General features: G+C 30.2%; 2 protein-coding genes and 1 pseudogene across 4 annotated transcripts; 2 read left to right on the top strand and 1 right to left on the bottom strand.

The window, feature by feature from the left end:
* Positions 1-2,748: 2,748 nt before the first annotated feature.
* Positions 2,749-2,861, bottom strand: LOC145065234 (small nucleolar RNA R71; annotated as a pseudogene).
* A 1,936-nt stretch (positions 2,862-4,797) lies between these two features.
* LOC145063613 (glutamate receptor 3.5-like) lies at positions 4,798-10,913 on the top strand. 3 transcript variants are annotated; one of them, XM_079011210.1, is made up of 6 exons: positions 4,798-4,903; positions 5,314-5,697; positions 5,803-7,145; positions 7,291-7,600; positions 8,472-8,881; positions 10,234-10,913. In XM_079011210.1, the coding sequence occupies exons 2-6, from the start codon at positions 5,388-5,390 to the stop codon at positions 10,672-10,674; spliced, it is 2,814 nt and encodes a 937-aa protein (XP_078867336.1). In that variant the 5' UTR covers positions 4,798-4,903; positions 5,314-5,387; the 3' UTR covers positions 10,675-10,913. The 3 variants fall into 3 exon arrangements, with proteins under 3 accessions (XP_078867336.1, XP_078867337.1, XP_078867338.1); XM_079011211.1 differs by having other exon boundaries at positions 4,819-4,903; positions 5,246-5,697; XM_079011212.1 differs by lacking the exon at positions 4,798-4,903 and adding an exon at positions 4,997-5,212.
* Positions 10,914-23,466: 12,553 nt separating this feature from the next.
* On the top strand, positions 23,467-25,639 carry LOC145063197 (septum-promoting GTP-binding protein 1-like). The gene is made up of 6 exons (XM_079010783.1): positions 23,467-23,923; positions 24,095-24,233; positions 24,338-24,431; positions 24,515-24,554; positions 24,635-24,718; positions 25,186-25,639. The coding sequence occupies exons 1-6, from the start codon at positions 23,570-23,572 to the stop codon at positions 25,348-25,350; spliced, it is 876 nt and encodes a 291-aa protein (XP_078866909.1). The 5' UTR covers positions 23,467-23,569; the 3' UTR covers positions 25,351-25,639.
* Positions 25,640-26,216: the final 577 nt, after the last annotated feature.

The following is a 26,216-nucleotide window of genomic DNA, read 5'->3' as shown; positions in this document are numbered from 1 at the left end:
TCTTAAGCTTTATGTTCTTATCAAAATAAGAACATAAAGAGAGCATCATGAAGCAAGTAAACATCATGTGTTCTTAACAAAACTAGAGAGAGTGGGATGAAGAGAAAAAATTTTGAACTTTTGCATGGGTTAAGACAAGAGAATGAAATCCTCACTTTATATAGAAAATATTTGGTCCATAAGTCCTTAACACTTTAAGAACCCATGCCCTAAAGTCTATGTGTCCCCTATGCTTCAAGCCATGCCTTTCTTTTGAATAAATTAGTCAAAAGACCATCACTCCTTATTTTAATCCTTTTGTTCATGTTTGTCCTTTTAGATGAGTGTTTTTTTCATTAAACAAATGAAAAGCTCATACTCTTTTGTCTAGCCATATTTCTAAAATATGAAGGCAAAAGAAGACAAAAGCCTTTTATATTTTATAAACCAAGTTTATAATTAAAATATAAACTTTAACCTTTTGGTAAAAGACAAAAGAATTTATCTAGTCCAAAATGTTATGCGTGACTTATTCATTCATACCATATAAATTATATAGAATGTTACTTGCTAATGAAAATTATTATTTCCTAGAAATAAATAATTTCCAATTTAATAATAAGAGTTTATTGAATATTTATTAAAATCAATTTCTAATAAACAATCAATTATATCAAGTTGTTGTTAGTGCGACCCTTTAGTATCATATGTTAATGAACAATATCATTTTAATATGATTCTTGAGCATACTAGATCTTTCAGAATGTGAAGTTTTATACGACTTCTAGACAGAAATCCTACAAAAATTAACCTTTGGAAGGAGGAGAAGATTGAGGATCAAGAGTTTAGAAGATTGAGGATCAAGAGTTTAGAAGATTGTAGCAAGCGTTCACATCATACATTCGGTTTGCTTAGATTTGATCATGTCTAGTTTGCTTTCTTATGTGTTTATGTGTTTCTTTTATGCAATTATGAGCTAAATCATTAGGTTTTCATATAGAAATGATGAACCCCAATACTAAGTGTTAGTTTCTACTTTTCATGGATTTATGAAGTTGGTTTATCTTGTGTTTGATTTATCAATACCTAGCATGTTAAGAGTTTTAATCTTTCTGCTTAGAATTCAAGTTTAGTGTAGTTGAATGATCACTTTAATTGCATGCATTTGTTTACCTAGTTGTTTATGAACATTAAATTGCTAGAGTTAGTGATGGACCAAATCCTAGAGTATGTAATAAAGACAACAACTTTAACTGTGTTAGAGAACATAATTTGATAATTGTGTTTGGTTATTTGTCTTGATTATTGATAATTAATCTCATATATATCTTACATATCCCAATAATCTTAAATAATCAATTTAGTGTCCACTTATGTATGATCATTGTATAATAGTTCATGAATTGGTGAAAATGTTAGGAGATCGGACCAAGACATCTTAAATAAACAATTCTGTGTCCACTTGTGTATAACCATTGTATAGTAGTTCATGAATTAGTGAAAACGTTAGGAGATCGGACCAATACATCTAATAACTTTTACATTGGTAACCAACTGAATTAATCAATGTCTTGAAACTAACCAAAGTAAAAAGGGGGATTCAAAGTTAAATGAAAGTGTCTTTATTCTCGTTATTACAATCATTTTTAGTTAGTTATATGTGTTAGTTAAAGTAATTACGTTAATCTGAACTTGCAAAATCGGATTCCCCCCCCCCTAAAAAAAATTGTTTTTGCTATTAGATTAATTTTTAGTAGTTATTTTATTAGGTAAATAACATTCCATGATATCGACACCCGACTTACTTTTCTTTACTATTAACTAACTAGGTCCACGACCTGTAACTGCATTAGCAGATAAGTTTTGTTAGGTTAATAATTTAAAAATTAAAACCGGTATATATATATCTGTGCACATCAAGTTTTTGGTGTCCTTGTCGGGGAACGACTTATTTCGGTTTTTAATTTAATTACTATTAATTAATTGATCCTTTTTGTGGGGTAATAACCGCAAAAAGTTAAATTTTTGTTTAAATTAGTTTTTCTGTTTTATAGTGTTCACAACGTGACAGCTCCTCTGTCACTACATGAAACTGAATTTTCCAGTTTGTTTTGTTTATTTACTCTATAGTTTGTTTTTATGGTTTTGTTTTGGTTTTTTTTAGTAATATATGACCAGGGGTCTCAGTTTCCTATCGTTCCACCACCTGAAGATCTAGAATCCGCATTCCGCAAGAAGAAAGATAGAAAGGTCGACAAATCAAGTAGTAGTTTTCATGTGGACAAGTTCGAAAGCTTTGAGAAAACTCCCGAAAAGAAGGGCACCGGATACGAGCCATGAACAGAAAGCAATTTAGAATATGAAGTCAAAAGCGAAGTAGAAGAGATGGCAGACATAACAAATATGGCGATGGAGGAATACAAGTAGCGGATGCGTAACAACAACGGTCCCGGTCTCGTTTCACAAGAAATTCTAGCTGTAACGAATTTTGAGCTCAAGGGACATATCCTTTCGATGCTCAAGAATATTCCATTTTCCAGGAAAGACTATGAAGATGCTTTTAAACATATTGACGAAGTGTTGGACATTGCAAACACTTTCAATGTTCCAAATGTTTCAAGATATGTGATACTACTAAGGATGCTACTGGTGACATTTACAGGAGATGCCAAAATTTGGTTAAAGTCATTGGCACAAGGAACGATTAGAACGTGGACCAATCTTCATAAGGCTTTCATAGAACAATTCAACCATCCCTCAAAGATAGTCAAACTCAAGAAGAAGAAGAATATATCAAACTTCCAACAAAACGATGACAAATCTTTATACGAAGCTTGGGAGAGATACATGAAATTTTTGAGAAATTTCCCTCAACACGATCTTAATGTGCAACAAGAAGTATCTATATTCTATGATGGGGTAAATGTGACCACAAGGCAACTCCTTGATTCTCAAGGACCCATGACGAAAAAGAATCCTGCTACAATCAAGGAATTAATAGAAGAATTTGCAAAATATTCTAGAGAATACCACAACCCTCCTGAAAGACATTATAAGAGGTAAAGGAAGTGGAGAATGAGGAAACAATAGCTTAGCAGTGGTGATGACGAAGCTCATCATCTCGTATCTTGGATTATCAACAAACATATCACCAGACATAGCCAATCATGAAGACAATGATATTCATATATTTTGTACTTTCTTTTATCTAGTGATCTTGAGAAAAAAAACATAGATTAAAAGGATCTCTAAAGGGAAAAGAATAAGATAGGGATTTAAAGTGTTCAATAACATGCAACACACACTCTCTGATGGTATTACTTATAACAATATCATCACAACAATGTCAATAAGTATTTCATACATTATGAGTGTTTAGGATAAAATTTTGAATATCCTGACTATGTTGATGGTTTATCATTTTTTTTAAATCTATATAGTAATTAGTAAGAGGTGGAGATGCTTGTGTTTTCACTTTTCATAATTTTATGAATCGACGTAGTGCATCTTTGCAGTTATATTATTATTAGACTATCTATTTGGTTATTTGTGAAATGTAATTTAAATATTTAATAATTCAAAGAAATGTAATTTAATAATTCAATCTCTAGTAATCTATTATATATTAAAGCAATCATTTATAAGTTAACATGAGATGGTTGGTAATTACTAAATTATGACCAATAATACATCTATTAAGGAATACAAATATTATATTAGCTAGATGACTATTAATTATTTAATAACGAACCAACAATACGATCTAACCTATTTTGTTCTTAACATATGGTAAACTTATATATATTTTAAATGTGATCACACTGGAGGAGAGTTTATTAGAACAACATAGTTGCTCCTATTTTTTATCGTGTTCTTTGCCTTTTTTTTCAATGAATTAAACCTTAATGCTTCTTAATGTGCATTCTTTGCAACATTATAGTTTTTCTTTCTATTCCCTTTTGTTTAGATATCATTATAAGTTGCATGTTTGTCTTTTTCTTTGTTATCATTAATCTTAAATACATATAATAATAATGAAAGTGATATGTTGGAGATGAGAAACTCATGTGTTGTAGAAAACGCAATCGAATCGAGATTATAAAGAGTGACCAACAATTTAAAGGGCCCCAAAAATCATATTGCAGAATTAGATAATTAGTCAAGGATATAACCTCCATAACCCATACATATATGAAAACATGTAACATCACGGGTCTTTAGCGAATCAAAACTATGACTAATGTATGCATGGTTGAATGTTACATCTGAAACGATCAAAACATTAATACTCGCGAGAAAGAAAAATGTTTTACAAACCATTATCGAACTTTATTAAGTAATGATCATGAAACTATCATAAATAGTGATTTGCGAAAATTAAATTAAATCTGCCGAGCCCCACAAAGAGAATTTTTTTTTTATTTTATTGTTTTAATTAAACAACTTGAACTGAAAAGGCTACATGTATCTTCATAATTACAAAGTTGTTAAATTTGATTATTTATGTTGTGTTTGTATACTTGTATATTTTTAGTTTGTGGGAAGATTATAAAACCTATCATGTTAATTAAAAGAAATTTAAATAATTTTTTTAATTAACAAGTTATTTGAAAAATTCTTACAATTTTTATTTTTATTTTCAAAAGCTTTTTAACTTGAAAAAAAAACCATTATGTTCTAATAACTTATAAAGATTTCAAAAATAATTTAATAATATTATTATTTAGAATTTAGAACTAGAAAAAGGATAATTCTCATAAATAATTTCATCTAAAATATCAAATCAAAATAGGGTATAAACTATAACTTTAGGAGTTGGTGGGAACCATGAAGGCGGGTTTCATCGTCAAAAAAACATTTCTCTCTCCCCCGTCCTCTGTCTCACTCCACTCCCTTTCTCCTATTATTTGCTCAAGACCTCCAGGTAGATCTCCATGTCGCCAGCATCACTTTCTTCATAATTTAATAATCTTTTTATTAAAAAAATTTCAAATTCATTTAATCTCACTTGTTTGAGTATTTGATATTAATTTTTCATGGTTTTTAAAACCCTCATTTTGATATTTGACTTCTTCATCGGAAAGAATCTGCATCATATGGCTGTATCCTTTTCAAGTCATATAACTTATATAATATCTTCCTCTTTTTTTAATTATAAATTCTCTGGTTTCCATTGTGGGTATCCATATCTAGCACCCACCCTTTGCTGGATTAAGTTTCTTGTCCCAAAAAAGTAATATTTTATCTCCTAATTCCTTTGGCTTAGGTTCGATTGTTCTTGAAAATCTTGATTTTTCTTCCAAACTTCAAGATTTTGCCATTCATGTCTTGCAGAAGCTGTTCCTTCAGGTCCAGATGTGAGCTGACCAACTCCAGTTGACTCAAATTTCAAAAGGGTATCTTCAAAAATGGAGCTTGATAAGCCTATCATGAAAACAAATATGCTTTTCTTGATTTTTGGTTTGTGGGTTATGGTGGTGGCCATGGCAGACAAGGGTATAACTGTAAATACATCATCATCGTCATCATCAAGAAGGCCTAAAGTTGTGAATATCGGAGCTTTATTAACAGTAAATTCAGTTATCGGAAGGTCTGTGAAGCCTGCTATCATAGCTGCAGTTGATGATATAAACTCCAATCCATCCATTCTTGGAGAAACCCATTTGAATCTCATCTTACACGACACAAATTGCAGTGGGTTTATCGGCACCATTGAAGGTAATTAATTAATGCTCTGTTCTTCGTTTTCTAGGGTAAATTCGATACCTTTTTATTCTTTTATACCATTAACACATAAAATCCAATCGCTATTTCGATATATAGCTTTGGAGCTAATGGAAAAAGAAGTGGTGGCTGCAATTGGACCACAATCATCAACTATCGCACACGTCATCTCACATGTCGTCAACGAGCTTCAAGTACCTCTCATTTCATTCGGAGCAACCGACCCGACCCTCGCAGCTCTCCAATACCCTTACTTCCTTCGTATGACACAAAGCGATTACTACCAGATGTCCGCCATAGCCGACCTCGTAGAATACTTCGAATACAAAGAAGTAATCGCCATTTTTGTCGACGATGATTATGGCAGAAATGGGATTTCATCGTTAGGCGATTCCCTCGCCAAGAACCGAGCCAAGATTTCTTACAAAGCAGCGTTTACACCAGGCGCATCGGAAACAGACATAAGCGAGCTATTAACAGAAATTAATTTAATGGAGTCTCGTGTTTATGTTGTTCATGTAAACCCGGATTCGGGTCTCCAGATTTTTTCCATTGCGAAAAAGCTCAATATGATGACAAGTGATTACGTTTGGATCACTACCGACTGGCTTCTGGCGGTTCTTGATTCGCAAGAACCGCCAAATCCTGACGCTATGGGACTGGTCCAGGGTGTCCTGTCCCTGCGTCAGCACACTCCAAATTCAAATTACAAAAAAACTTTCATCACAAAATGGAAAAACATCAAAGAAAAGGAAACAAATAGTTTCAATTCATACGCGCTTTACGCGTATGATTCCGTATTTTTCCTCGCACACGCGATCGATACATTCTTGAAATCAAACCAAGAAATCACATTTTCTTCCGACCCAAAACTTAAAAACAACAACGGGTCCCACCTTCAGTTATCGGCTCTTCAAACGTTTGACCAAGGTCAAAAGCTTCTAGAAACACTTCTCTCAACAAACTACACGGGTCTAACCGGCGAAATCCGGTTCGACCCGGACAAGAACCTAGTCCACCCGGCATACGATGTTTTAAACATGGGTGGGACCGGGATCCGCACGATCGGTTACTGGTCAAACTACTCAGGTTTATCGGTCAACTCTCCGGAGACTTTATATAAAAAGCCGGCGAATAGTTCTACGAGTGCTCAAAGGCTTTATAGTGTGATTTGGCCTGGTGAAACAAGTGTGAAGCCACGTGGATGGGTGTTCCCAAACAATGGGAAGCCTTTAAGGATTGTGGTACCTTATAGACATAGTTATAAAGAGGTTGTTACAAAAGATGTTAGGTCTCCGGAAGGTGTGAGAGGGTATAGTATTGATGTTTTTGATGCTGCTGTGAATTTACTACCTTACCCTGTGCCAAGGAAGTATATTCTATATGGAGATGGTGTAAGGAACCCGAGTTATAGCAATCTTGTGGCTGCTGTTGCTGAAAATGTAAGTTCTTTCTTGAAATAGCAACATACTTTTGATTCCTGTTTTCAACTTGGATTTGGAACCATATCAATTTTTAAGTTTTTGAGCTCTTAATTTTGACCTCAAAAGTCAAAGTCTGCAAATTTGACTTGCGATTTTTATACAGATATATGATGCAGCAGTTGGAGATGTTACAATTATCACAAACCGAACAAGAATAGTTGACTTTACTCAGCCTTACATGGAATCTGGGCTTGTTATTGTTGTTCCGGTCAAAAAGTCAAAAACAAGTCCATTGGCTTTTCTTCAGCCATTCACCATTGAAATGTGGCTTGTGACAGGTGGCTTCTTTCTACTTGTTGGGTTTGTTGTTTGGATTCTAGAACATCGTTTAAATCACGAGTTTCGTGGGCCCCCAAGCCAGCAAATCATTACGATCTTTTGGTTTAGTTTCTCAACCATGTTCTTTTCACACAGTAAGTATTGTATTGTCTGGATAAATGATGTTTAAAAAGTATTTGGGAAAATGAGGACATACTTGGGGAAACATACAAAAAGGTCCTTGTGTTTTCTGATTTTTACCGTGTTTAGTCCAAAATTGAAACGTTTCTCAGTTTGGGTACTTATTTAGAGGTTTCATGTCTATTTTGTTCCTTGGAACCTTCAAATAAGGACCAAATTCAGAAAGTTCTTGGGACGAAAATGTTTCAATTTTGATCTAAACTCGATAAAATCATAAAGCACAAGGACCTTTCTTGTAATTTACTTAAGTAAACAATGACAAGTTTGTGAAAAGTTAGGGACTTTTTTTTTTTTTGAGAAAACCTCATTTCCCTGATTTTTTCTATTAATTTCTTCGTTAAATAAAAAAAAACTAACCATACAAGGTTAATATGAAACATTTTCTAGTTTAGTCGAAAATTGAAACATTTTCTAGTTTTGGTCCTTAATTCAAGGTTTCATATCGATTTTGGTCTCTGAACCTTGAAAATAATGACCAAAATTAGAAAGTCGATATGAAACCTTGAAATAAGAACCAAAACTGAAAAAAGTTTAAATTTTTGATTAAACAAGGTAAATTTTGGAAAAAACAGGGACCATTTTTGTAATTTACTCAAAATAAATGAAACAAATTTGTGAAAAGTTATGACACGATGGAGAAAGGATTATCTCCCCACCTTTTTCTATTAAGCCGTTTATCATCTATTAAGTCAAAAAACACACATATTTAACTTTTTTTTTTTATCAATTATTGTTTCTTTTTAGAAAACCTGTAAATAACCATTTTACCCTTTTGTCCGCAACAACTGTAAAATTTTACGAAGTGAAATTCTTTGTAACGTGCAGGGGAGAACACGGTTAGCACGTTGGGGCGATTAGTTCTACTGTTATGGCTTTTCGTGGTGTTGATCATCAATTCAAGTTACACAGCTAGTTTGACTTCGATCTTGACCGTTCAACAGTTGACTTCTGGAATCGAGGGTTTAGATGGCATGCTTGCAAGTAACGAACCGATTGGAGTTCAAGATGGCTCTTTTGCGTATAATTATTTGATTCAAGAACTCAATGTTGCAGAATCGAGGATTAGATCGTTGAAAGATAGTGAAGATTACCTAAATGCCCTTAGACTTGGACCAAAACTTGGTGGTGTGGCTGCCATTGTTGATGAGCTTCCTTATATTGAGCTTTTTATGAGTTATACGAAGTGTGAGTTCAGGATTGTTGGACAGGAGTTCACCAAAAGCGGATGGGGATTTGTAAGTTTCTTTCAACTTTTACGTTTTGTATTTGACTTCTTGGGTCAAACTTTTAACTTTTCAAAAGCAATTTTGTTATTGATTTTGTCACTAATTAAACATAGAAATCTGAAATATTTGGACCATTCTCTTGAAGTTTGATTATTTATCGAAGATTTACGAAAATTTTAAAGAATCGGTGTTGTTTAAAACTGAAGAGTTTGACCCCAAAAGTCAAATTGTAGTTTGACTTGTTACAAATTTAACAGCAAAATATCTATATTTGTACTATTGGTTGTGAAATTTGATTACTCATCAAATTTATCTAATATTTTTTTAATAATTTAATGCCAATTTCGTAGTTGAAAACCGGTACGTTTGACCTCAAAAGTCAAACTACACCTCATGGGAATAGTGAGAATAGTGCTTCTATTTACACACTGCCATCTTTCTATTTATAGCATTCATTTGTAGAGTTTGATTGGTTTTTGAAACAAATTCCCATGAATTTCACACAGTGGGAAAACTATTCTTCCGACCTCAAAAGTCAAACTTGATTTCTATTTTTCGACATTGCGCATCGCTTCTTGATTTAGTAGGTGCAATCGTCCACCGACCAAAGATATTAAAATGAGAGTAAATTCCATATTTGGTCCGTGAGTAAAGTTGATTTTCGCAATTTTGGTCCCCATAAGTTTTCTTTTTCATTTTTGGTCCTTGTTTGAGGTTTTTGTAACGTTTTTGGTCGGTGTTAAAAGAAATGACCATTTTTTGTCTCTTGAGAATAGGTGATTTTTTTAAATTTGTCATATGAATATAGTCATATTACTTGTAACAATGACCAAAAACGTTACAAAAACCTCAAATAATGATCAAAATTGCAAGTGAAACTTTTTGAGACCAATAATGTAATTTACTCTTAACAATAAATATAAAGAACATTTTTTTCCACCTTCCTGCAAACCTAAATTAAAATTTCACTCAACTTGTGGAATTCTTGGTCCCTAAGTTTAACTTAATTTTTCAATTTTGATCCAAAAGAATTCTCTTGCAATTTGGCTCCTTATTTGAGGTTGATGTAATGTTTTTGGTTCCTGTTACAAGTAAAAAAAAAAAACTATACTTTTTGTACCAAAATTTCTAAGGGACAAAACATAGTCATTTTACTTGAATCATGAATCAAAAACATTACTAGAACCTCAAATAATGACAAAATTTTCAAAACTCACCTATGCACCGGGACCAAAAATGTGATTTACTCACAATAATATAAAAAATAAAGAAAAATAACATTTTCGCTTCCTTCCCAACCCAAAATTAAAATTTGAACCAAACTTTAATTATAGATTTTCTGACTCCACTAATGCTTTTAGGCATTCCAAAGGGATTCTCCATTAGCACTCGACTTATCAACCGCAATTCTCCAACTATCAGAAAACGGGGAATTACAAAGAATCCATGACAAATGGCTCGCATCAAGTTCATGTTCATCAAAAGTTACAGAAATCGATGTCAGCAGTCTTTCATTAAGCAGTTTTTGGGGTCTATTCCTGATTTGTGGGGTCGCATGTTTCATTTCACTTAGTATTTACTTTTGTCGGGTGTTATGTCAATACCGGAGATTCAATCCCGATGAAGAAGAGCCACACGAGCTTCCGGAACCGGAATCAGCAAGGCGGAGTGAGAGACGGACATTCCGGTCCACGAGTTTTAAGGATTTGATCGACTTTTATGACAAGAAAGAGGCTGAGATTAAGGAAATGTTGAAGAGGAATAGAAGGCAGGTTAATGGGCATAATGATTCGCCTTTATGAAATCGGGAATTTTGGTCTTGTGTTGAATGGTTGACTTTCCTAATTTGGAAAGATTTATGTATATTGTTTATGAGTTTGAGTGAAGTATACTTTCTTACAAGAAATCATTATTATGATGCTAGATATTAGGGCATAGTTAGAATTTTGTTGCATTGTTTATATGAAGGTTGATACTACACAACTTTAGAACTGATAACTCGTAACACATAAATCAAAAGTAAAAATTCTGACTTTTTTTTTTTTTATGTGTTTTGAGTTGTGAGTTATGATTTTAAGTTGATTAATAGGTTATTGGGCTATAAGGCTGGGCTTGGGTGTTATACTTGGGTGTTATAAAATGTACCATAGGGTAACGTTAAATTTACTTAGGGTATCTAGCTTACTATCCTTACAGCTTACTACTTCACATCATCTATACACTTAGGTGCTATCATCTATACATTTTATACATTTAGATGCTGATTGTTTTTTTTGGAGCAAAAATTTATGAAGTCTACGGACCATCTCTGCAACCTTTTGCAGTAGAAGAGGTGGACTAAACGGATGCATACTGTAATAAAAAGCTTGTTTGTTTTTTTAACATTTGGATGTTGCTGCAGATATTAAAAAATTAAAATAAACTGACTTTATAAACCGATATAGTTTTTTAATACCGAAAAATTAATAATATATGACATTTCAACAAGAATTTATGATATTTCAGTTAAAAATAATGATATTTTAGCAAAAAAATAATGATATTTCAACAAGAAATTATCATTATTTAATATAAAAAATCGAAAAAAAAATCAACAAGAATAAACAAAAAAAAAAGGTAAAAAATAAGATTTCAGCAACATATAATCAGGATTTCAGCAAGAAAAAAAAAAGGCTAGAAGAGGCTGGAAGAGACAATACAAGTGTTGCACCAAACAGAACACGTGCATAGGTTTTTGACTCCGAAGACTTCTAAAAAACAAACAACTGCAAGATTAAAAGTGTTGTGTCTGTGCTGCGTCACACAGCGATAAGAGGTCTGAATAGGTTTTTTACAAAAAAAAAAACAAACAACACCTTAGCATATTATGCCGAGTGACGGATCCAAAACTATGATGTAGAGAAAACCATTTTATATAAAAATTAATTAATAAAAAAATAACAGTAATTATACATTAACTTTCAAAGGTTATTTTAGATTTTTAAGCAAACTAGGTTCCAAAAATGTTAAAGTGTTAACCAAATATGTTTAAAAAAACTATTTTTTGCCCTATAATATATGGTGGTACACACTTTTAAGTGGGGTGACGCACCCCACTTAAAGTGGCTGCATCCGCCGCTGATTATGCCTAGCACCCCAAGAAATAAAACAGGAGAGATAAAGGAAGAGAACAAGAACGGTCACGTCTACTGGAACTTTTCATGGTCTTGTAACAGTCCTACTTGGGGTGCGGTGTAGCCAAACAACACCCAAACACCGAGCTCTCACCAAACCGCTTTGAGGGCACCATGTTGTATAACCTTATGGAAGGACCGACTTAAAATCCTTATATTAAGGTGTGTTTGGCACAGAGCTTTTGAAAGCATTTGGGAGCTTCTAGCTTTTATCTTTTGACAAAACGCTCTAGTTTAAGCAAAAAATTTCGTTTGGTAATACGGGTGTTTAGTTTTTAGTTAAAACAAAACGCTACTGAGCTTTTGAAATCAATTTCCATAATTACCCTTAAATATATTTACATATTTATTTATTTTTTAATCAATTGTTCTTTTATGTAATTTTATATATTTCACAAGCTTCCAGCTACTTTTGCTAAACACTCATATATCAAATAAAAGTTACAGCTTCCCGCTACACGCTACCTGCTACCTGCTACCCGCTTCCAACTAACAGCTATTTTTGCCAAACACACCCTAAAACTAGGTGATGACATGATGTCACCATGGAGGACCTCTAGAAAATATTACAATGATTTGCTTAGTTTTGAAATCGGATAATATTAATATAATATATAGTTTATTAAATTTTTTGTAGATTTCAACCTCTAAAAAACTTTATATTTCAGCAGTTTAATATAAGTCAAAAAGAAATATTATAGCAATATAAAAATACTTTATAACAGTATAAAAATTTTGATTTTATGACCAATTATATGTCATTTATGGTATATGTAAGATTGAGATAAATTTATATCAGTATCTATAATAATATAAAAACTATTTATAACAGTATAAAAATTGTTTTTATGAATAATAATATGTCATGTATGATTATGTTAGTTAAATCTAAGTATATTTCAAGGTGTCCATGAACACTTTTATTTTAAAAAACTTTTTTACATGATAGTCACATGAGTTAGAAAAATGTATTGTTATACATACTATTCGACGATGGTTTTAACAATAAAGTGTGACCAAAAGCAACCAATGGTCACATTCATATGTTTATAAGTTTTCTTTATGTGGCTAAATGATATCATATGTCATAGTATAACGTAAATAAATGTCACTAAAGGGTAACTAATAGCCACATGAGTTAGAAAAAGATGTGGCTATACGTATCATTCAGCGATGGTTTTAACAAATATGTATGACGAAAAGCAAACAATGGTCACATTTGTTTCCGTTATGTTATTTGATCCTATGACTAAAGGATTTCATAGGTCACACTTTACCATAAATTAATGTCACTAAATGGTACCAAATGGCCACATCATTTAGAAAATAAGTGTTGCTATAAGTATTATTCAACGATTCTTTTCACAATTATATATCACCAATACCCAACCAATGGTCACATTATTTTCTTTAAAAGTTTTTTATGTGATTAAATGATATTATACGTCACGATTTAACATAAATAAATGTGACAAAGGGTAAACGATAGTCACGTCAAATATAAAGTAACCATGGTTGAAACCAAATCGTCTAAAAGGTAGATTATAGACACACTTATATATGTGACTAAAAGGTAGATTATAAAGTAACCATGGTTGATACCAAATCATCTAAAAGGTAGATTATAGACACGCTTATATATGTGACTAAAAGGTAGATTATAGACACACTTATATGATGAATTTCAATGTGGCCATAAGACACCTGTGGTGTCACGACATACGGTCACACTTTTGAAGAAAAAAATAAGTGTGTCCATAGAATACGGTCACATTTTTTAGGCCTTAAAAAGTGTGTTCGTAAGTCATTTTTGTTGTAGTGCATGTAGTCAAAGTTTATTTGATCCTTCTGTCAAAAAAAGGAGAAGTGGATATCATTGGGCCCCTCGTTGATTTGGTGTTGACAACAAATGTTTGGCCAAGTTGAGACTAAGTTGAATAGATTCAATAGTCAGTCTGAAAGGTCACCACAAGTCAAAATTGGGAAACATAATCTTGAACCATGAGATTGACTGTTGATTCATGTGTCTAGTTCATAATAAGATATCATGAAGATCAAAGGAATTTGAAGTTATTAGTCTTAGGGTTGTTTATAGCAAAGTTGCTATAAGTACAGTAGTTGCATTGAACTGTCACTAATTGGTGTTCCTAGTAAGCATTAGACGTATTTGTTGTTGATGTCTAAGTGTAAGTAGGAGCTGATAGAGATTAGTGCCTATAACCATAACAAAGTCCGATAAAATTATTATAAATAACAATGTCCTTTTGGGTTACACGTAAGAACAAAAAGAAGCAGATCTGTAAAGATATTTATTTGAGGAGCTTGTTCTGTTAATTAATTAATAAATTAACTAATTAACAACAAATAAATGGAATGTGGAATATTTCAGAATGATTTCAATACCTTAGATAATTATAGTTATATTTGGTATTTATCTCTAGGGTTTCAAATCACTTATATATAATTAGAAAGATCTACTCTTTCAAAAAAAAAAGTAGAGGGCTTTAATTATGGTTTAGATATATAAGATATACACCTCTAAGCTACAAAAGTTCAAAATACTCAAACCCTAAGAGAATCCCAAATAGTCGTCTTCACGTCATGACCGTCTAATTGTCACGTTGTGGCCGAAGAACAAAATCGAGGTTTCAATTTTGTTTGAGTTCGAAGTTCGAGGATGGCTTGGATCTAGTTCTTGTTTGCATCTTGGGTGCGATAACAGAAGAGGAACTCTCCTTTGGGTTCTTTAGTTCAATTCACTGGCTCAACAAAAGAATAAACCAACTAAGAAATCAAAGGTATGTTTTCTTTAGAGTTCTACTTAGTTGCATAGACTAGAGAGTTTAGATTCTTTAGATTTAGAGTTTAGATCAAAACTGTTTATCATTTCTATTTCCCTATATTTGATCTAATGAGGCTCAAAATCCATCATACTTAACATGTATTAAGGTGCTAGTATAGTTTGAGGCTTACATGACTGTGGGATATTTTGAAGGTCATTATTATGTAGTGGTAACTTATCTTGTATAATGATATTTGGATTGACAACTCTCCTCTAATACCTCTTATAAACTAAAACTACTTTATGTTAGATCGTTGAGATATTGGAACCAAATTTCTGCAAAAGATGCTTATTATTTTTTAAAAAGTATATTGAATCGTTTTAAAACATAAAATCAAAAGAGGGGTGTTTCAAATTGCCTAACATATTATCTACTTGTGACTATATAAGGTGTTGTATTTTGTGGTCCGCAGTTTACTCCAATAATTATATAAGATAGCTATCTCTCTCTCCCTCTCTCTCTAATTACTCATGAATTCAAGAAAAAAACACATTTTGTTCTTGGTGGGTTTGTAAAAAGCATTTTCCCATAAAAAACATTTTATAGTTTCATATTCTAATTTGCATAAGACATACATTATGTGTAATATTTGCAATTCCATATTCGCAATCATGATAACTTAAGGAACCTTCCCATGCAACAACACTATGGTTCTTGATTATCTTATTTAGTTTGGAATCATTTAAATACATTACTTCTCAAAAGATGTATATTAAGGAAACTTTGTAGATCTCTGGACATAGTTCTATAAGGACTACATATATGGAACTTTGGTGTTTCTTCCAATCAGCGAAAGGATGCATGATTATCCTTTTATAACATGAAACATATAAATCAAACAACTCTCAGATGATGTCAAAATTCCTGCCCATTGGAATTTTGCTACACGTTTAGATTCATATGACAATGAAGACAATGTCATAAATGAGTATGATTCAAGTACCATATGAATTATGTCATGGGTATAAGTATTTGAAACAACATCATGCACCTAAATTCACAAAGATTATAGTAAAAGTGACAACATGCACATAACTTTAAAAATCTATGTTAAAAGAGACAACACCGAGATAGGGACATTCAATAAAGGGAAACTCAGTGATATATAATCAGTAGTGAAAATGTACATCAAAATATAAGGTTGTTTCCATATCCAAGCATGTTTCAAATTTTGGTAAAATTGTAAATAATTCAAAATCTATTTATATCTATCTATATCTATATCATTATCATTATCATTATCATACATACTTATAAAGCTAGCATTTTTTCTTGAATCTCATGCATTTGAAACCCCCATTCTTTTTCCTTTCACCACATTCATTTGAAACTCCCATGACTTTTCAATTTCTTTATAATAATAATAATTATTATAATTTGGTAATTAGGTTAAATAAATATAACACCTAAAGTGTAATCATATGTAAACTAAATTTCAATATTAAAATAATATATTTACTTCTACTGATAAAATTATGTTTTTTAAACTTTTAACATATTATACTTAATTTATTAGTTTTAATATATTATTGGATGTAAACCATTATCATTTTAAAGGTATAATTTTTGAACAATTTGTATAAAATAATTAAATTATTAATTAAAATATAACATTACAGGCACAACTTAAATATAAATTTTATTTAACTTAAACAACCCAAATACTATTTTATAAAAAGTTAAAAGTGATAAATTGTAGTATCATTCTAATAATGATTATAAGTTGGTTAATAAGGTTCAATAAATACCAAACCTAAAGTGTAATCATAAATAGACTAAATTTCAATTTTAAAATAATATATTTACTTCTATTTATAAAGTAATGTCTTTAAATTTTAACATATTATACTTAATTTATTTGATTTAATATGTTATTATATGTAACCCACTATCAATTTAAAACTACAACTACTGAACAGTTTGGACATAATACTTAAATTGTTAATTTAAATATAACATTACAGTGTCAACTTAAATATAAATTTTAGTTCCACTAAAAAAACCAAAGAATGTTTTGTAAATAGTTAAAAGTGGTAAATTATAGTGATAAATGCAAAAAATAAATTATAATATCAATTTAACTAAAATATTTCCTAAATATATTTTTATAATCGTTAAAAAATTTCGAATAAGTAGCTTAAAATAACTTACAATAACAATAGTTAAAAATAACTCTATATAAATGATTATATTTTACCTTTAAAATCAAAAAATAATGTTTGATCTTTTAAATAATTATAATGATAGAAATTAAAACATTAAACAAATAAATTTTAAAAAACTAGTTAACAATAACAAAATCTATAAATAATATTAAATCATATATAATATTTAATTTTATTGATGTGTAACTCGCGAGTAGAAGTCATTCAAACGATTGAGGTTATGACGTTATAATAGATGTATATATTATCATATAATTAAAAATAAGCAATATATTATATCAAATTAATATACGAATTATTATATCAAATTTAACAACAACGTTAGTGTTATATTTAAAAAAACATATATTTGTAAAGACTTCAATTATATAGGTGTTACTGCGCATTACAATGTCAACTCAAATATATATATTTCAGTTCCATTTAAAAAACTAAAGAATATTTTGTAAATAGTTAAAAGTGATAAATTGTAGTGATAAATATAAAAACTAAATTGTAATCTCAATTTAACTAAAATATTTCCTAAATATATTTTTATAATCTTTAAAAGTTTTCAAATAAGTAGCTTAAAATAACTTACAATAACAATAGTTAAAAATAACTCTATATAAATGATTATATTTTTAGCTTTAAAATAAAAAAACAATGTTTGATGTTTTAAATAATTATAATGATAGAAATTAAAACATTAAGCAAATAAATTTTAAAAAATTAATTAACAATAAAAACAACTATAAATAACATCAAATCATATATTATATTTAATTTTATTAATGTGTAACTCGCGGGTAGAAGTCATTCAAACGATTGAGATTATGAAGTTATAATAGATGTATATATTATTATATAATTCAAAATAATCAATAAATTATATCAATTTAGTATATATACAAGTTATTATATCAAATTTAACAACATCATTATTGTTATATTTAAAAAAAACATATATTTGTAAAGACTTCAACTATGTAGTTGTTTCTGCGCAACGCGCGGGCGTTCGCCTAGTTTACTTATAAAGCTAGCATTTTTCCTTTCACCACATTAATTTGAAACTCTCGTTCATTTTTCCTTTCACCACATTCATTTGAAACTCCCATGACTTTTCAATTTCTTTCTAATAATGATTATAAGTTGGTTAATAAGGTTAAATAAATATAAAACCTAAAGTGTAATCATATATAAACTAAATTTCAATATTAAAAGAATATATTTTCTTCTACTTATAAAGTTATGTTTTTAACTTTTAACATATTATACTTAATTTATTAGGTCTAATATATTGTTGTATGTAAACCATTATCATTTTAAAGCTACAACTTTTGAACAGAATAATCAATATACTATATCAACTTAGTATACGAATTATTATATCAAATTTAACGATATTATTGTTATATTGAGAAAAACATATATTTGTAAAGATTTCAGCTATATATATGCTTCTGCGCAACGCGCGGGCATTCGCCTAGTATCTTATAAAGCTAGCATTTTTCCTTAAACCTCATGCATTTTAAACTCCCATGCATTTTCCTTTCACCACATGCATTTGGAACTCTCATGACTTTTCAATTTCTTTCTAATAATAAATATAAGTTGGTTAATTATAAGGTTAAATAAATATCAGACCTAAAGTGTAATCATATATAAACTAAATTCCAATATTAAAATAATATATTTACTTATACTTTAATAAGTTATGTTTTTAACTTTTAACATATTATACTTAATTTATTAGTTTTAATATATTGTTGGATGTAAACGATTATCATTTTAAAGATACAATTTTGGAACAATTTGTATAAAATAGTTAAATTATTAATTTAAATATAACATTATAGGGTCAACTTAGATATAAATTTTAGTTTACCTTAAACAACCCAAAAAATATTTTGTAAATAGTTAAAAGTGATAAATTGTAGTGTCTTTCTAATAATTATTATAAGTTGGTTAATAAAGTTAAATAAATATCAAACCTAAAGTATAATCATAAATAAAATAAATTTCAGTTTTAAAATAATATCTTTACTTATACTTATAAAGTTATGTCTTTAACTTTTAACATATTATATTTAATTTATTAGATTTAACATGTTATTGTATGTAAACCATTATCAGTTTAAAGCTACAACTTTTGAACAGTTTAAACAAAATACTTAAATTGTTAATTTAAATATAACATTACAGTGTCAACTTAAATATAAATTTCAGTTCCACTTAAAAAAACCAAAGAATATTTTGTAAACAGTTAAAAGCGATAAATTGTATTGATAAATGCAAAAACTAAATTGTAATATCAATTTAACTAAAATATTTCCTAAATATATTTTTATAATCATTAAAACTTTTCAAATAAGTAGTTAAAAATAACTTACAATAACAATAGTTAAAAATAACTATATATAAATGATTATATTGTTATCTTTAAAATCAGAAAACAATATTTGATGTTTTAAATAATTATAATAATAGAAATTAAAACATTAAGCAAATAAATTTTAAAAACTTTATTAACAATAACAATAACTATAAATAACATTAAGTCATATATTATATTTAATTTTATTCATGTGTAACTCGCAGATAGAAGCCATCCAAACGATTGAGATAATGCAGTTATAATAGATGTATATATTATCATATAGTTCAAAATAATCAATATATTATATCAATTTAGTATACGAATTATTATATCAAATTTAACAACAACATTATTGTTATATTTTAAAAAAACATATATTTGTAAAGACTTCAAGTATATAGATGTTTCTGCGCAGCGCGAACATTTACCTAGTTAAAAGATAAACTTAGTAATTTAGCTAGGAGCTTCTAATTCATCATCACTTCTTCACTTGTTCTCCGTTCCTACACATAACAATTGATGTCACTATCATATAACCAAGAATTTTATAAAGTGTAAAATCGTACCATATAGGTGTATATTTCACCAACTTTTCCTTTCTTCACCTATTCACGGTAGAATATTCAATTCCTCCTCCAATGGACTTTCTTACCAGATAGAAAACATTTGGCATATTTCGCAAGATGTTTCTTCTTAGATTGAGTGACATCCTTATGAGAAACGCCTTTGCCTTTTGCCTTTCTTTTTACTATGCAATTTCTTCTTTACATGCCATTCCCCTATCATGAACGTTGAGGAAGACTTAAGACTTTTATTCTTAAAAATATTAGAAAGCAAAGTAGACATGCACACATGGTAAGTTCGGCATATTTAGAACGACGTTGATATCTATACCAACTCCATACAAGTTGGAATTTAGGAAGATTAATCTTCGATCCCAATGCTAAAAAACCATCTTAACACACATACACACACGATGTTATTAATATTCTCTTCATCCCAATCATCGATACGTATCGCATCATTAGTATAAAAAATGAGTCAATCTAGTACCCTCATTCCTAACCATACCAACTCTAAAAATACCATTAGAAATTGTGTTTGCTACCATTACATGCAACCCTTCCATAACCATAATGAAAAGAAAATGAGACAATCACCTTGGTTAAGACTTCTTTTCCACTAAAACGCGGATGTGGGGCTTCCAATCAGTGGCGAATCTAGGACTTGAACTAAAGGGTGTCCAATTCAAATAGAGTGACAAAAAAATTGAAAAAAATATATATTTTATTGGATCGGGTTGTCCGTAATACCTTGGTTATTACCAAATATCAAAGTTAATGATAAAACAAATATCGGTAACAATTATTAACTATATACAAACATTTGTATTAAATAAAAAAACTAATGACCTAACATCACATTTAAAATATTCTATGTTTTTAAATTATGTATTAATACTCATATTTATAAAATTTGATATAAGTTATTAACATGAATTAACATCACTTCTTATTTCGAATATGTCATTGAGTTGAGATTTATAAATAATTTGGTCTAAACTTAAATTTAGTTTCGGTTTAAATCTTTATATTCTTTACATCAAAAACTTTTAAATTATCTAATAAAAATATGGGACATAGTAAAATAATAGGAAATATTAAACCCTACAGTAAAAGTATAGTACCTTTATCAATTGTCGGACAACATGCTTTTTCTCACAGTTTCCAATTTACAGGAAAAATGCTTTTCAAATCTTGTTCACTCCTCACTCAAAATCCACTTGCAAGATTTCCAAGAGAAGAAATACTACTCCATCCTGTAGAACAAGCACCACTGGCCGGAGAGGCGGAGAAGGGTGTTGAAGCATATGTTAGTAGACGAATGAGACTATAGAGAGGTAAATAGGACAGCGACGGGATGTGGCGGCGAGCACCGGAGAGCAAGATAGTGGTTGATTGTGGAGGTCAAGGACGGCGGGCAGTGGTGGTGTACGATCCGGGAAACTCGATTTATATGAAAAATTAGTGAGATAGTGAAATTATTCGGTTGTTTGGTTGTTATTTATATTTTTTCTCACTTTCCGTTTCCTATTTTTTCTCACCGTTTCCATGTGATAAATTTTTATAATATATTACAATTATATATGGATTATTGTTATTGATTTGGTTTGGTTAAAAATTTCATGGGTGTCATTCCAAAATATTCAAGGGTGTCCTTAGAGAAAGTCTTATATACTATGTAAATAAAATTTGAAAGTAAGGGGTGTCCAAGGACACCCTTTGAATGTATGTAGGGTCGCCCCTGCTTCCAATAACCAACACAAAAGTTATGCCCGATTGTGAATAATTCGTAATCCAACGAATCCATATTTTCTCGAAACCCTTAAACTCCATTGTTTGTTATAAGTATTTCTATTTTAATAAACCGTAAGCCAACTCGTAGTCAACCTTTAAAATCATCAAATTCTTCTTTAATTTATTTTTCTTATACTAGTTTATCACATCATTAACTATCAATGGATCATCTAGAATTTGACAACTCGTTCACAAAAAATGTCTATCGTCTTGGCCGATATGTATGCCAAAATTTTAGCCATAATTTTAATATTGCATACCAATTAAACTAATTGGTCTAAACTCTTTTATGAACATCAAATTATCCACTTTAGGAATGAGCGTTATAAGAAAAAAAAAAATTGCAACCATTCGGAATGGAACTAGTCCCATAAAAAGATCAACAAAATCGAAAATATCACATTTGAATTCTGCCCAATAATGCTTCAAGATTTTTTTTTTTTTTTTAAATCAAGAAAAACTCTTCTCTTCTTACATGAATTGGATTCGTGAACCCCAAATACCATCATCCATAATTCTATTAATAGCCCTTTGTTCGTGGCTTCCTGTTTATCACCATCAATTCTTCATTTAATCTTCGATTTTTTGCAACAAGTCACAAATTTCAATTTCTTCAAGTTTCCCAATTTTTCAAAAAGTTTTCTTTCTTTCCAAAGCTATGTTTTCATTTGCAGCCCCATGTCAAATAAAGTATCTATGTCTCTTACTTTATCTAACAGCATATCTTTTTGCTCTTCTCTTGGGCCTTCCAAGCAAAAGCAAAGCTTGATTCTTGCCTTTGATATTTTGATATTTTATTACATAATACGATGTTCAATTATTTTCACAAATAAAAAAATAAAATCGCTTTAAAACACTAGGAAGTATCATTGTGAGTTGTGACAACCTAACCATGCTTTGATTACTTATGTACCAGTAGTTTCATTAATAAATGTCTTTTGATGAAGGTTTGCCACATGCCCAACATTTGGTCTATACTACAATGCTAACTTCCAAACTAACTTAATTTTTTAAGTGGCCACCTTTCCAATAACCCGATTTTTTTCTAACATACCTAATTTAATTATTATACTTTTTTCATAAGACATAATTACCCTCATGAGGACTGCAATTATTGATCACATATGATCTCACTGACCTAAAGTCCTTTCTTGCTTATTTATGTCTCATTGTAATATTCGAAAACTTTGATTTATATTTTATTAACATTATTTTGTAGATAATTGATATAATGAACTAATAGTCTATATCTTTTATAGCAACAACAATAACGATAACTGAGGTAGAGAGATAGATGTAAGTAGTAATGCATCATCAAATATAGAATAATCGTGTCACATAAATGACTTTAAAACAAGGGTAGCATAAGTCAAAGATAATAGACAAAAACAAAATGTATAGGTATATATTATTTTTTTATCAAAATTAACAAAAGATATTTAAATTTTATAATATTAATCTTAATATAAAATAAAATATTACACAAATGAAGGGGGAAAGGAGGTTTTGATTTTGATATCGGATCTTTGCCTTCCTGAAAAACAGGTCAGCTGTCCCTATTACACGGTCGACGTCGTCAATCTAACGGTTGTTAAAAATCCTAATTTTAATTACTTTTTTAAACACCAAAAAAAAATATTAAATAATTCTCAAAAAAAAATATAAAAATGAAAATACCCTAAACTCTCATACCACTACTTGAGTTGAGAGGCACATAAAACACAGTTCTTGAGAGGCCCCTCTATCTCTTCCCCAATACATTTTTATCTTCTCGAAAAATTAGAAAGAAATTCTATAAAAATGACTCAGATTAGCAGAAAAATGTACAGATTAGACCTAAAAAGAACGATTCTATGGCGTGTAGCTCTTCTCCGGCGATGTGCTAGATCTCTCTGGCACCAAATTCTTGCTTGTTGGATCGGAAAATCTGTCCGGTACCGACAATTGTTGCACTCCGGTCCTTTGATTCCGACGTCTCGTCGTTCTCCGACAACGACGATCGACCCAGCCACCGTGAGCCACCAGTTTCCGGCGTCCAGCGGCGAAATGTCGTCGTCCTCTGGTGGCTCCGATCATGATCAAGATACTTCTGATTTGGTGACGTTGAAGATTAGTCTTTTGGGTGATCATCATATCGGAAAAACGAGCTTCTTGGTTAGTATTTAATAATTAAATTCGTTTCCTTTTTTATTCAGATTATATTTTCAAGAAATCTTGAAAAATGAAATACCCAATTTTAATTGTGTTTTTTCTTGAATACCCAAATTACCCATTTGCTATTTTCTTATTTAATGTTTAAAATTAAACTATATAATTTAATTGAAGGCAAAATACGTTGGGAAAGAAAAGAATCAAGAAGAATTAAAAGTTAAAGGCATAAATCAGATGGATAAAACATTGTGTGTTAAAGGAGCCAGGATTTCCTACACCATTTGGGAAGTGGGTTGTGATGCATTTTGTCAAGGTAATTAATTAATATTTTATTTGATTAATAGTTCTTTTTTAATTCTAGAAGAATTTGATTCTAATTATTTAAATTAAAATTTTGTTTTCATAATTCATATGTAGATGCCGATTTGAAAACATCGATTCCTGCTGCTTGTAAAGATTCGGTAGCATTGTTGTTCATGTTTGATTTAACAAGTCGTTGTACACTTAATAGGTACTATTTACTTTATATCATAATTTGATTCTTGAATTTTCTTTTTGTCAGAAAATATTAATTATATATATTTTTTTGTTCAGTGTTATCAATTGGCATCAACAAGCTAGGACTTATAATCAGGTGAATATAAATTATATTACATTTTTGTGAAAACATTTTTTTATTGATTTTTAATTAATTATTTGTTTGAATGATTTTAGAGTGCGATTCATGTTATGGTTGGTAGCAAGTTCGACGAATTCGTTCAGCTTCCATTGGATTTACAGTGGACAATTGCAAGTCAGGTAATATTCAGTTTTTTTTGACAAAAGTCTCATAATTCGTGCTTACCAGATATAAAATTGATTATTATTTTATGTTATTGATAAAAAAATATGATCGATTTTTATATAAGTGCTTATACATAAAAATGAATTTGATGCTATTAAATTAATAAAAATATACATACTTACACGCATTACCAATAAAAATCTAAATAAAATAAAAAAGGACTTTGCACCTTTAAAGTCAAATTTTGTAGCCAACAAGTTTGACCTTTTCATGATGAAAATGATGGGATAACCCATCACTAACTTCTAAAAGAATGTTTCTTCTGCCCACCTCCAAACTTGAATTATGTCACACAAGTCCCATCAAAAGAGGAAAGTTCACACTTAACACCTTTTGCCTCAAAATACATTTTATAATATATTTAAAATTATGATATACATATATATTATATATGTCTTAATATTAATCTATAATTGTACAGGCAAGAGCATATGCAAAGGCTATAAACGCGACATTGTTCTTCTCGAGTGCATCTTACAATATAAATGTAAATAAAATCTTCAAGTTCGTAACTGCGAAGCTCTTTGACTTGCCATGGACTTTGGAGCGAAATCTTACAATTGGCGAGCCTATTATTGATTTCTGATGTCAGTATTCGTTATTCATGGATTCAGTATTCAGTATTCACACCCTCCTCCGTCTTTAAGTTTGTGATGTAAATATAGAAAAGAAATATGGGGAGGAAGTGGTCGATCGATCGTATAGTCAGTTATTGCATCTTCGTTCTTTGTTTTCTAGTTAAGTGAGATTTCAAGGGTTTTCAGTTCTTTTTATTGTTTTTTTACTGGAGAGCTTGGTGGAGGTATCGAGGCTTCCCTGTCTTCATGTAAAACCTGTATTTTCTTGTTAGTGAATTGATTTCAAAATTGGTTAAAGCACATTTCTTTACATAGTGTGATGTCGACTTGATTCATGTTCTAACTGATGAATCTTGTATGGCACGATGAAAAATGAAACATTGAAACTTATCTATTATTTTCTTTATAATTTGTTTGAAATATTTTGTGAAATCGATAACAATCCTAAAGAAGTCAACACCAACTTAGATTCATTCCATACATTTCCGCCTTTGGATCATCACACAACAATCCACTAGGCGATTAACGTAAAATCTTATATCAGCAACTTGTAGATATCATTAATATTTGAAATTCTTAAACAATAACCGTTGAGACTCGAACATTAGACATTTTCTTCAAGTATAAGAGGATGTGGTGTGAGCAACAAGAAGTGATGTTATTGTTAAGATGACACCTCATAACAAGGTCATAACACGAGGAACACCATCCCCCTTTCTCGTTAAGGGGGTGTTAAGGCACAATTCATTGTAACGATGAAGATCAATAACGAGGAATGTGATTGACTTTTGGTTTTTTTACTATTGAATTGGAATGGTTTTAAAAAGGAAAAATAATAATTAGTGGGTGTTATAATATGGAGATAATTTCTTAC

This window comes from Lactuca serriola, chromosome 7 (assembly GCF_051521515.1).
Source record: "Lactuca serriola cultivar US96UC23 chromosome 7, Lser_US96UC23_V15, whole genome shotgun sequence".
NCBI classification, from domain to species: Eukaryota; Viridiplantae; Streptophyta; class Magnoliopsida; order Asterales; family Asteraceae; genus Lactuca; species Lactuca serriola.
The sequence above is the reverse complement of the archived record's forward strand: the minus strand, read 5'-3'. Positions and strand labels throughout refer to the sequence as shown.

What these genes read in the sequence shown, in the direction of transcription:
- LOC145063613 (XM_079011210.1), top strand. Translation starts at nt 5,388, where the DNA reads ATGGAGCTTGATAAGCCTATCATGAAAACAAATATGCTTTTCTTGATT. An exon ending in TGGCTGCTGTTGCTGAAAAT is followed by an intron (nt 7,146 to 7,290) that starts GTAAGTTCTTTC and finishes ATTTTTATACAG; the next exon opens with ATATATGATGCAGCAGTTGG. An exon ending in CCAAAAGCGGATGGGGATTT is followed by an intron (nt 8,882 to 10,233) that starts GTAAGTTTCTTT and finishes TAATGCTTTTAG; the next exon opens with GCATTCCAAAGGGATTCTCC.
- LOC145063197 (XM_079010783.1), top strand. Translation starts at nt 23,570, where the DNA reads ATGACTCAGATTAGCAGAAAAATGTACAGATTAGACCTAAAAAGAACG. An exon ending in AGTCGTTGTACACTTAATAG is followed by an intron (nt 24,432 to 24,514) that starts GTACTATTTACT and finishes TTTTTTGTTCAG; the next exon opens with TGTTATCAATTGGCATCAAC. An exon ending in AGTGGACAATTGCAAGTCAG is followed by an intron (nt 24,719 to 25,185) that starts GTAATATTCAGT and finishes ATAATTGTACAG; the next exon opens with GCAAGAGCATATGCAAAGGC.